At 39.0% G+C, this 13,051-nt stretch overlaps 1 protein-coding gene across 1 annotated transcript; it reads left to right on the forward strand.

Annotated features, from left to right (window-relative positions):
• The first annotated feature begins 270 nt into the window (after window positions 1-270).
• ATXN7L3B (ataxin 7 like 3B) lies at window positions 271-3,996 on the forward strand. Its single transcript, XM_060656965.3, has one exon. The coding sequence runs from the start codon at window positions 609-611 to the stop codon at window positions 900-902; it is 294 nt and encodes a 97-aa protein (XP_060512948.1). The 5' UTR covers window positions 271-608; the 3' UTR covers window positions 903-3,996.
• The last annotated feature ends 9,055 nt before the right edge of the window (window positions 3,997-13,051 follow it).

Here is a 13,051-nt window from a genome sequence, read left to right on the forward strand (position 1 = left end):
GCACGTCATTATTTGCCATTTTCATGAGGGAATCAATTAGGCATGTGTGGTGAATTCATTAGGGAATGTTTAAATCTACAAATAATATAACAGAAAACAGAAGCATCCTTGCAATCCATTTACATTAGAAATAAGGAAAGTCCGACAGGTTTAGCTCTCCGAACCAAACGAAATCGTAAACTGCGAGGCTTCCCAGGGACCTGCGCGCGGAGGGAGAAGTCTACCGCGAGTCTGCGCGGGACCAGTGCGCAGGCGTTCTGAGGGGCGGAAGTTAGGAGGCGGGGCTAAGCCCGGACCTGGGAGCGGAAGAGGCCGGGGTTGCTGGCTGAAGCGCCGAGACCGTTTGGCGGTGAGTCCGGGGCCAGCCTGAGCTCAAAGTCCCAGACCCCAGGAGACGCCAGAAGAAACCGAAGGACTTGAGGTTCGGGAGCAGTCGCCGCTGGCCGCTGCTCTGCCTCCGCCCCCGCGGACGCCTCCGCCCCCGCCGCCTGAGGACGCGGCCCTGACAGGCCTCTAGGCCTAGGCGCGGCCCGAGGAGCCCGACGTGTTGCTGCCGGTGCTGCTGTGAGTAATACGAGCGCCCTCTCCACAGTCGTTTACAGATTAAAATGGAGGAAATTTCGTTGGCTAACCTGGATACTAACAAGCTAGAGGCCATCGCTCAGGAGATATACGTAGACCTAATAGAGGATTCTTGTTTGGGCTTCTGCTTTGAGGTGCATCGGGCAGTCAAGTGTGGCTACTTCTACCTGGAGTTCGCAGAAACTGGTAGCGTGAAGGATTTTGGCATTCAGCCTGTGGAAGATAAAGGAGCGTGCCGCCTTCCGCTTTGCTCCCTTCCCGGAGAATCTGGGAATGGGCCTGATCAGCAGCTGCAACGCTCACCCCCAGAATTCCAGTAGCTGCAACATGAGAGAGTCAGAGGGTGACCAGGACAATAACATAGACCGGTCCTGTGGTTTGGAGAAGTTAGGTATCTAAGTAGAAAAAGAAAAAAAATAAAATAAATAAGACAAAAGTCCCAATTCCCATTGAAGATCCTAGCCTTTAAAAACCCAAAGTGGAGAATTTAGGAATTCGGATCCTTTTATAAGTATATTACCTGGAATCAGCTTTGAAACCCTGGGCAGGAGGAGCTGTGCATCCTGTGCACCGTACCGTGCAGGTCGAGCTCTACACCAGGAAGTGCACAAGTGTACTGTGTCCAGCGCACAGGTGAGCAGCTGTGTACCCAGCATATAAATCCTTTGGTTCCTCAGCCTTGCCGTCTGCCTGATGTCAAGGGCTTTCTCGGTAACTGACAGTTTGGACATAGCTGATGGTCAGGCCTTAATCACTGGGCCTCAGTGGGACTGCTCCTGTGATCTCTGAGCCTCTGATTTGGACTTCTCCAAGACAAGTGAAAGTCAGGTATGAGATCTGGATGTTAACAGTTCCAATTTGGGGAAACCAAGAAAAAGAATTACAACTGAATCTGGTAGGGGAAGCTCTGTGATCTTGGCTCCAACAAGAAGAAAAGGTCAAAGCTACCAGTTTCCCAAAGGTCCAGCATTTACAGTGACTTGAACAGACTTGGGGACAAGGGCTAACCTTTTGCTGAACAGAGCCCTTTGTCTTGCACCCCACCCGGTGGCATAGGCTTGGTAAATGGACAACTTGGTTATCCGGGCAGGCTGAGGATTTAGTTACGATTCCTTGAAGAGGTAGCAGGGGCCTCTGCAACTATGCACGATCTCTTAAACTGCAAGATTCATACCTGGATATATGATGCTGTGAACAACAGTTTGGTGGGGCAGTCATTTTCCTACTCTGAGTTACTATAGTGTTACCTAGCCAGTCCGTGTGTCTGACTTGGTCATTATGCCAGGTCACTACCTGCCTCTCATGCCAGAGGCAGGCCTGAATTACTGAAAAGTATAATGGCCATGCAGGAGACTGTGATTTGAAAGCTGAGCCCAGAGGGGACCTCTTCCAGCTACCTTCAGTGTTAATGGGTTAGTACTAGGAGCCAAGGAGCAAGACTGGGTTGTCTCTCATCTGACTGCAGTATCCTATTGAATGCCCCTGTTCCTTGGGTTGGTCAGTCAAAGCTCTGTTACGGTGACCATCTAGACTGTCCCCACCTCTGTCCCTCATGAGGGGCAGCCCCTTCCATTCAGTCCCATTTGGACATTCTTGACAACAAGAGCTGTCCTTTTGTTGTCAGAAGTCAGGGAATGGGATAGGCAAGGATGGGAAATGTGAGCCACATATCAAAACTACCCTCCACTTTACTCCCTGATCGAGGGTTTATGAAGTGTAGAGGGGTGAGAGCCCCAAAGTGAGCGGGAACGGTGCTGCTTTATTTGAAATGTTTTCTTACCTCATTCTGTGCCCCAGTAAGGGGCCCAGCCTCATCTGTCTGGCTTGGCCCCATGTTCCTACTGTCCCCTGCTCCACTGCCTATCTGGTGCAGCTCACGACTCCAGGTGCTGCCTGCCACCCTGCTTTCACACTGACCAGTTTCAATTCATCTCTCTTGATGCTCCTGCTTCTGAAGCCTGCCCAGTTTCCCTTTCCTTGGCTTGTTTTAAGTTTTCCTTTTCTTCTTCTTCTTCTTCTTCTTCTTCTTCTTCTTCTTCTCCTTCTTCTCCTTTTTTCTTCCAGGAGATCCAGAGAAGAATTTTTCTGAGGGGTTCCTCTGTTCAGATTAAAATGGGGAGAGAACATAATTTTTTGTATATGAAAGGCAGTGTCATGCCTAAGCATTTTCCTATAGGACTGCCTTGCTAGATGCCTTCCTGCTGTGTCTTACTTCATAAGGAGTTACATCTTCCCACCTCCACTTGGATACTGCCTCTTAGGACCTAAGCAGAAGACCAGTAAAGACTGACTGACACACATGAGGATGGAGTGGGTCCTGATCTGTTTTCTCTAAACCTTGCTGTGCATGTATCCTTATCCCAGAAGGAACTGTTTGGACTGTATGGACTGATTTGTGTTACATATAGACATTAAGGGAACCATAGTAATAGGGCTGGCTTCAAGACTGTCTATTATTGCATTCTCCCCCTGGAATTGTTCTGGTCAGGGTTAAGGTGTAGTTACAGATTGGTCTTCAAGAATTGTAATAACTTTTTAGAAAGTTAAACTTCAGCAAGAGCTAAGATAATTTTGGGTTATCTGCCCTTGATTTTATAGACATCTCCTTCTAAGGGGATACATAGGGAAAGGAGGATCTAAGTAAAACTCTGGCCTATTCCCAAATAACGTCTGAGAAACAGGCTGAAGGTAGGGTCATCGTCCACTCTTCCTTCAGGGAGGGAGCTCTGATTGTGATATTACTGTTTGCTTTCTGGTCTTTCTCTTGGTTAGAGGAGGAAGAAGTGGAAAGTAATTTTGAAAAATCATTGGTTCATATTACCTCCCTCTTGGTTATTGTTTTTGTTTTTTGCCCTCCCGTTATTAGGGCAGTAGCCCTAGGCCTCTCCTGGTTGGGTATGAAGTGGGCTAGGTCCAACAGGTGCCCTGAGGGGACAAGCTAACTCCTTTCTTTTCTGTGGAGTGAATGCTCCCTACCATATAGTTGACCGTGGTTAGGAACTCTCCCTTTCCCTACCTATCTTCCCTCTAACAGCAGAATTCCTATCCCTCCTTCCTTCCTCAATTAAGTATATTGATCACCCTGTAATTCTATTATGTATCTGAGTGTGTGTGTGTGTATGGGGGGAAGGGGTTCTTTACAAATTTTTGTGGTTTGTGGCTTTTTCTTCCATACATTAGTTCCCACCACCGCATGTCCAGGGGCCATTGCCTGGCATTATCGCATGCTGGGATCATTGGGGAAGTGTAGTGAAGCTCACCACTGTCCTTTGTTTTGGAGATTATTATTTTTGCATAAGTAGTCCATCCTATACAGATTGCTAACTGTGTATTCCCCTTGCCCCTATGGCTGCTGGTGTAAATAAACTGCATCTCCCCATTGGTAAACAGTACTAATAAAATTTTAAAAAATGACTTTATTTAGACTGTATGTTCATCTTTTAAGATTATACAAGTAAAATAAATGTTGAATTGCTGTTGAACCTTTATCATTTTCTCCTGAATGGGAGTTTTATCAAAGTAGAGGAACTTTGTCCAACTTTATTTCTCCATCTAGTCCTACACATTTAGCCTTCTGCAACATCCAGTGTAAGAAACGAAGTAGGTGGTAAAATAAATACAATCCAAGCCTGTCACTAAATGAGTCCAATATGAAAGTCAGTTCTCTTTGAGTGGAACTCAAGATACCATAATATATACATTTTATCACCTTTTCAAGCTCATACCCTTGCTCTCAAAAGACACATGATTCATAGCAGAAAATGAGTTGGCCTTTCTAAAGGTAATTTTTTTCCCAATACTTTTCATTATTTTTTTTACCCCAACTCTTTAGGTCTTTCAGTTTGTTTTTAAAGTAATTCTGAGAATTTTTATTCCTTTCAGTTCCTAATCCAGAGGTGGAGCACTTCTCTTAGAAATTATACATATTGCTTAGTGCTGTTCAAACTTGTTGGCTAAATGTTCTAGTTCATTAAAAAAAAAAAGTCCCAAATTGGAAGTAATATTTAGACGAGTAAAAATTATGATAGAAATGGGGCCAGCAGAAAAATAATCTCAGCACAATACCTCAGGGATGTTATGGACCTGTACCATGGTATTGAGTCACCTAACATTTAAATGTAGCTGCAACAAATACTTGTGGATTTTATTTTGTATGTTTAGATTTAAATTAAATGTATTTGGTGCTAACCTAATTTTCTGAAATGAGGATTTGCAAGATCTCAATGCTTACTGGATCCATTTGATTTCAGGACTTTTAAATTCTTCCTTTTCATGTTTTCTAACTAATGATCTTCATATTTAAAAAGAAAAAAAAAAGCATACCTTTTAACTCCCTGGATACTGCATTTTAACTACAGCATGTACCTTGAGGTCAGGAACCTAATTAATGGTTACTTGATGTTGACAAAGATAAAGACCCTGAAAATAAAGTATGCTCTGTAGTTAAGTATTCAGGAAGAGCTTTATTTGCACACAGTAATAATTAGTAATAATTTAGTATTGGTCATAATAACTCATTAGGACCCATCTGAGTTACTTTGAAGTGTTATATATATATTTTTAATGTTTATCTTTGAGAGAGAAAGAGCGTGAGCAGAGGAGGATCAGAGAGAGGGAGACACAGAATCTGAAGCAGGCTCCAGGCTCTGAGCTGTCAACCCAGAGCCCAACGAGGGGCTTGAATTCATGGACCATGAGATCATGACCTGAGCTGAAGTTGGATGCTTAACTGACTGAGCCACCCAGGTGCCCCTTATGTGTTATAATTTTTTAAAAAGGGGGTACCTGGGCGGCTCATTCAGTTGAGCATCTGACTTTGGCTCAGGTCATGACCTTGTGGTTCATGAGTTCAAGCCCCGCGCTGGGCTCATTGCTGTCCACACAGACTCCACTTTGGATCCTCTGTCCCCCTCTCTCTCTGCCCCTCCTCTGCTTGTGCATTCTCTCTCTCTCTCAAAAAAGAAAAACATTTTAAAAAGTATAAAATTAGTATATTAATGTGCTAAAATAAAAGCCCAGCACTTATACTTTATTAAACACCTTTTCATGTTAGTCCTCAAAATAGTTACCTTGGTTAGTGCTGGTTCTCAGATCAGTTAGAGTAACATCAGACTTTAGAAGTTTCACTCTGCTGTGGAGGATGCAAGCTGTTTAATTCTCATTCATGTTCCAAATAATGCCCATGATGCTTAGGAGGATAACGTTTGTTACAAGTGATGCACTTGTTAAAAAATATTGCAGATAAACCTATAAATCCTTGTGTGGCTTTTCTCTTTCCATATTTTTCAAAATGTTTTTCAAAAATTTTCAATCATATATTACTTGAGTCTTGCTGGAAAAATGTGTGCTGAAAAGGAAATAGTACATTCATTTTAGAGATGAGAAAATATGTTTAAAACAGTGATTTACTCATATTTCAAAAAAAATACAGAAGCAATAGAAGCAAAAGTAGAATTCTGGTGCTAGGCTAGTGCTCTTTGTTGAAACAATGAATTTTTAAACTAATAAATGAATGGAGTAAAGGGCAAAATGACAGTTAAAGTAGAATTAAAAAATTGAGATGCTAGTGAAAACTTAAAGGCAATGAATCTGAAAACATTGAAAAAATGGAAAATCTATTAAAAATATAACTCCAAGGAACTTTTATCTTTTTAACAAATGAATACATCTAGAAGTTAAGAAAACTAATCTCATCTCTACCCAGATACATAAACACTAGCTACTTAGAATTTTATAGACAATACGACAAAAAAACATGATTATAAGCTAAGTGTATTGTGAAGATAGATGAAAAAAAATGAAGATGTTAGCAAACCAACTCCTTTAAAATATCAAAAATAAACATTATCAACAAGTAAGGTTAATACCAGGAAAGAAAGATTTTTACTCAGAAAATCATTGAAGAAAAACCATGTGAAAATTTTGGTAGATACAGAAAAATAGTTTCAAAATTAAATACCAATTATTAATTTAAAAATGCTTATTAGTCACTTAGAAACAAAGGCTAAAAAAGTTTCATACAATGATAAAGTATGTATTAAAAATCTACAGTTGCTTTGCTTAACCGTGAATACTTGGAAGTATTCTCTTTAAAAGCAGGAATGGAAAAAAAAATTCTCATTCTCAAATGATATCAACATGGGTAATTTTATAGAATCTATTAACATACCATTGGAAATAATGGTAGAATACTGTAGAGTTGCTGGATATAAAATCAATATCCAAAATCAGAATAATAGAAATTTTAAAACTTAACATTTACAATATGATGCAAAAAAAATATAATGGTCTTATGAATTAATATGACAAGAGAGGTATACAGTTTTATGAAGAAGATGATAAAATTTTCTTCTGGCATATCGAAGTAAACCCAAATACATGGAGAGTAATAGGGTGTTCATAGATTGGAAGTTCATTATCATCACTCCAAATATATGAATTGAAAGTAATCTTGATTAAAATCCAAGTAGATATTTTTGTGTAATTTGACAAACTAATTTTAACTTTTAGATGAAAAGCAAGGTGCAAGAATAGACAAGATCTTTTTAACAAATTGTCTTACATAGTGTGGTTTTGGTGCAGAAAAAGACAGAATAAAGATCTCAGAATTAAACGGAAAAACACACGCACATTTATATTATTCTGATGTATGACTAAATCCAAATCCTAATGTACAATAATTAGTGGATTATAAACTAATATATTGTTCTGGAATTACCCATAAAACCATGCAAAAATTTATGTATAAAACCATATAAAAATTATCATGTAGATTTAAGACTTACTGTGGAAAAGTAAAACATCAAACCTTTGTAGAGACATATAGGAGCGTATGTATATAATTATAGGAAGATTTCTAAAGTAAACCACCAAAATAAAAGATAGACATATTGGACCGTTTTCATAAATGTAAAGCTTTCTGTGCCTTGTCATACTAGAAACACAAATGCTATGGCATGCTACTAGAAGTGCCGTAGTTCTTATCACTGGTAAATTGTTAGGAAAATAGTTACACGATTTACAAATGAACAAAGTAAAAGAGCATCTCATTTGAAGAAATTCAAATGGCAAAAGAGATGTGAAAAGTTTACTTAGATCCAGAGAAATGCAAACTAAAAACATGAAATACCAGTTTATACCACTCAGTGTGGTTAAAATAAAAAAAGGTTGATATCGTCTGAGAGTCATATAGAGCAATTAAAACTCTTATACATTTCTGGTGGGCTGTAAATTGATATATTTTTGAAAAGCAGTTTGGAAATACTGCAGTTGATAAGCATAACCATACTCCAATTGTCAACCTCTTGTACCATTATTTCTAATAGGAAAAAGTTGAAAGCTATATAAATTCCCATTTAAAAATAGTCAGTAGGAGCACCTGGCTGGCTCAGTCAGTTAAGCATCAGACTCTTGATTTCAGTTCAGGTCATGATCTCACAGTTTGTGAGTTCGAGTCCCACGTTAGGCTCTATGCTGACAGTGCAGAGCTGGCTTGGGATTCTCTCCCTCTCACTCTCTGCCCCTTCCCCGCTCACACACAGGTGCTCTCTCTCAAAATAAATAAACATTTAAATAAATAAAAAAATAGAAATAGTCACTATACAGAAATGAAGATAGCCAGGGCTATACAAATACTTAGTAAAACATATATTCTTATAATTTGTTACCTTTTGTTTGAAGCTTAACAATGTGCAAACCAATGCTATATATTGCTTAGGGATATATACATATGTAATAAAAAGTATACCCAAATGCTAAACTGGACTTCTACTTCCATGTGTATATGATCTAGATGTTGGAAAAAGACATCTTGATGCAAAACATCTGAATGCTGAATAAATTGCAACAAAGATACTACAAGGGCTTGCTATCCTGCCGATAAAGTAAGGGAAACACACCAGCTTTCCCTCATCAATACACACACACTCAAAAGCACAAACCAGAGATACAAGGAAAAACAGAAGGTGGTGCTGCACTGAGGAACATACAAATACCAGAAACTTTCAGATGAGAATGGAGATTATGCCTTTATCATCAAAAATTGAGACCATTACGCTGCACATAAATACAAGGCACCTGACATACTCTTTTCACCCTTACTGAAAGGATGGGCAGAGTGAAAGAGACAGAGACCTTCCTGACTACAGAGCAAACAGATAAGAAAGTCTCTGCCATGGCCTGAGCTGAAATTAAAAAATAAAAATATCATCATCATCATCATCATCATCATTTCCTTTGGGAATATGTACTCATATCTTTGCTTTCACATAGTTACCTACCCTGCTACTCAGAGAACAGTCCACCTGAAAATTACATAGTATATGTCTAAGATGATACACCTCTTGACCATGTGATAGAATTTGGGTCCCTCAACATTCTCACAAAATATAAGCTCGCAATGAAAGAAACATCTATTTCTTTAAAGATTTCAGAGACTGGGGCCTGTTTTGGATTCTGTGTCTCGCTCTCTCTCTGCCCCCTCCCCTGCTCATACTCTGTCTCTCTCTCTCTCAAAAAAATACATAAAACATTAAAAAAATAAAGTAAAAAAATAAAGATTTCCCTTATAGTTATCATATTCTGCATTTAATAATGCTGCTTACAAGAAAGGAGTTCTGATTCTGTAGATTATTATTTCTGCTAAGTCTCTACAAATGTAGTACTACTTTCCAGTAAATAAAATTATTAAACACAGAATATAAAGGCTATGAATTAGACCCTTAAGTCAGTGGATGGAATTACAAACATGAACAAGAGGGAATAATGATGATGCAGTTATGAAAATGAAATGAATAGAACTTTTCAAAATGAAAAGAATGCCAGTAAAATAAAAAATTCGATGTATACGGTAAAATCTCAGTTTAATCAAACTGGAAAAAAGAGATAAAGGAAAGAATCAGCACGAAGCACAGTCTGTTGGTGATGTCACTGTGCTTGCTTATTTAGACAGCAGAGGTGTGTTTGTGTTTGCCTCCTCGTCTCCCATTTATAAGCCCTCAGGCCACTTTATTTTGTTTTTTCTTCGCTGCACTTTCACCTTTACCATTATAATTATACAGTTTAATTATATATTACATTATAATGATAAAAGTGAAAGTGCAGCAAAGAAACAAGGTGGTGGCACTGAAAGTGCAGATGTGATCAGAAGATGGCTGAACAGGGCGCCTGGGTGGCTCAGTCGGTTAAGCGTCCGACTTCGGCTCAGGTCACGATCTCACGGTCTGTGAGTTCGAGCCCCGCGTCGAGCTCTGGGCTGATGGCTCAGAGCCTGGAGCCTCCTTCCGATTCTGTGTCTCCCTCTCTCTCTGCCCCTCCCCCGTTCATGCTCTGTCTCTCTCTGTCTCAAAAATAAATAATAAAACGTTAAAAAAAAAAATTAATAAAAAAAAAGAAGATGGCTGACCATGGGAATGGTGATACTGCCCACTTTCTCAAGACCCAAGGTAATGCAGCCAGAGGAACTTAATGAAGGCAAAATTATCAATGTAAATGAGAAAATGTGACAAAAAGAATAAAGATGTTTCAGAGGAAGTGAAACTACTAGTATACTTGACATTAAGGGACATCAGATATATTTCAAAATATTGAGGGCACAGGGGGCAAAATGTGTGGTAGGTGGAATTCTAAAGATGGTCTTGAGATTTTTGTTACCTGGTTATTCAACCAAACAGTAAGCTAAATACTATCGTGAAGGGATTTTGCAGATGTAAGTCAAGTGCCAAGTCAGTTGACCTGGAGATTATTTGACTGGACTTGACCCAGTCAAGTGAGGACTTTAAAAGCAAAGTGTTCTCCATTTCGTGGTAGAAGACATCAGAGAGATTTGTGTGGGAAGGATTCAATGAACCATTGCCGGCATTGAAGATGAAAGGGGGGCATGTGACAAGGAATGCAGGTGCGTCTTGCAGCTGAGTGGCCTTTCTGATAGCTAGCAAGGAAAGGAGTATCCATCTGACCAAAACCCACAGAAAATGAAATATGCCAACAATCTGAATGAGCTTGGAAGCTGATCCTTTCCCAAAGCCTTCAGATAAGAGCCTAGCCCAGCTGGCACTTCGTCTTTGGCTCCCGAGACCCCTCTGCCAAGCATGCCCTGACTTCTGACCCGGAGAACAGTGAGACAAGTGAGGACTGTTTTAAGCAGCTAGATTTGTGGTAAGTAATTACACAGCATTAAAAACTAATACAGCTGTAACTGATCCAAACTGAGGAAGGATTATGATAACTTTCCAAGACTTAGAAATATCCTCATCCCAAATCATGACTTATTTATGAGAATAAGGTAAGCACTGTTAAAACTAATCTTGATGTATTTTAATACAAATGAAAATTATTTTCAGTGTTTCTAATATTTATATTTACAGCGTAATAAATAAATACTGGTTTTATGATTTTTTTACTTCCTCATACATTTGCTCACTGAAAATAAAAGAGTTTTTAGGGGTGCATGGGTAGCTCAGCCAGTTAAGTGTCCAACTTCGGCTCAGGTCATGATATCTCAGTTCGTGAGTTTGAGCCCTGCATGGGGCTTTGTGCTGACAACTCAGAGCCTGGAGCCTGCTTCAGATTCTGTGTCTCCCTCTCTCTCCATTCCTTTCCCGCTTGCACTCTCTCTCTCAAAACTAAACATTAATTTTTTTTAATTAAAAAAAATAAAAGCTTTTAATATTTTCACAAAAAATTTTTTAAAGTGATTAGATGACCTTAATTCTTCCCCTTTGTTAAGATTACTTTGCACTGTTTCAGCTTGCATGATCAATTTTACTGTCCATACAACCTGCAAAGATAATGCTGCCTGTATTACTATCACTTATTTTATTAAAATATTTCAGAGATGTTAATACTGTATCTTTTCTAAAATATATTCCAAATTCAAAAAATTAGCAGCCAAGAAATCACACATCAACCTTTGATAGCGTAGGTAGGTTAGCCTAAAACGCAAATGGTATGGGTCCCCCTAGATAGCTCTAAGACTGACTGAAGAAAAAGAAGGAAAACAGTTGGTAGCAAAAGGGGAGAAAGAAAAATATAGGCTAAAGGGAATGGGGAGTATTTAAACAAGAATCCTTGGGAGGAGGAAGGTACTATCTGCATTAATGAAAAATCTCAAAGTGAATTGCGTAAGAAAATGCAAAGTATAAGAAGAGAAAAGTTGCTGGGCATTGCACTCAGATGTTTGTCTCTTGATACTCTATTAGTAGTGAATTTGGGAAGGGAACTCATTCTTTATGAACTCTGACTTTCTCTTTCTATTATTAGATATAGCAATAGTACTTCACAGTTATAAAAACTATGTAAGTTTTAGCCTAGTTGGGATAATGGGTAGTGCAGGAATAAATTAAGGCTTTCCTGAGAAAGTGATATTTAAACTGAAAACCTAGAGTTAGAGTTACCTAGGATAAATTTGTCAGAGTAGATGAAGAGTAAATTGGGAATGGATTGTTGGAGGGGGATGGAGATGGAACAAAGGAGTTGGAACCTGTGTGTTAGAGAGAGAGCCGTGTGTTAGAGAAAGAGAACCATTCAAATGGAAAGCTTAAAGCTCCAGGAAAATTATCATGTTATGATTCTTGTAGATGGGGGGAAAAATCTGTTAATTGATATAAAACCACGTATCCCTTCCATTTCTATCAGGAGCATCTTTCAGGATGCTCTTGAAAGCAAATGTCATTAGATGGTGATCTTTAATATTGGCATAAATCCCTTACTTGGATTTTATCAGGTAAATAGATAAATCATAATTAGGAATATAATTTCATAGAACTCTAAGCAAACAAACTCGTTAATATAACACCTTACACCTGCAAGGTTAATCTTACATCTGCAAGATTCGAGTGCTGCTTTAAATACATAATGGCCTCTCTACTTTTAATGTGTTTTTGTCTCCTAAACTTACTCTTCTCCCACTGGATTCTCCCCAGTCTCCCAGCCCTTTCTGTTTTCAGACACATGCACCCATGCATGCCCATATGCCTGTGCACACACAAGATGTAACTAAACCAAGCCCCAGTTCAGAGTAACGTTAGCTAATCTGCTTTTGCTCTTGCTGCTGTATGAATTATTACCATTTAGGGCTTACTTGCAGAACAACTACTTTTACTGTTTCAAGGAATATTAGTGTTGGCTTCTGAAGTACTTCCCTTCCAGCTAAATTTTCTTTTCCAATTGAAAGTGCTTGTGTTATGTCTGCTTAATATTGGATTCAACAATGATGCAACAATTGATTTAGACTTTGTGTAATAGATTGGGGGAAAAAAACCCAAACAATAAGCTCAGTTGGGACTCTGCAACAAACTCTGTGACCCCAAACAGACAAGTTTTTTCACTGATAAATTGATAGGCTTAAATGAAGTGATTTCTTGGTTCCATTCCACTTCTAACATTCTGTGATTCCATGAGCTAAACTGTTTAGTCCAACTCATAAAGCATGGAAGGTCCAGATTCAAATATCTTTATCCTTAATTTTTCC

This window comes from Panthera onca, chromosome B4 (genome assembly GCF_046562875.1).
Source record: "Panthera onca isolate mPanOnc1 chromosome B4, mPanOnc1 haplotype 2, whole genome shotgun sequence".
NCBI classification, from domain to species: domain Eukaryota; kingdom Metazoa; phylum Chordata; class Mammalia; order Carnivora; family Felidae; genus Panthera; species Panthera onca.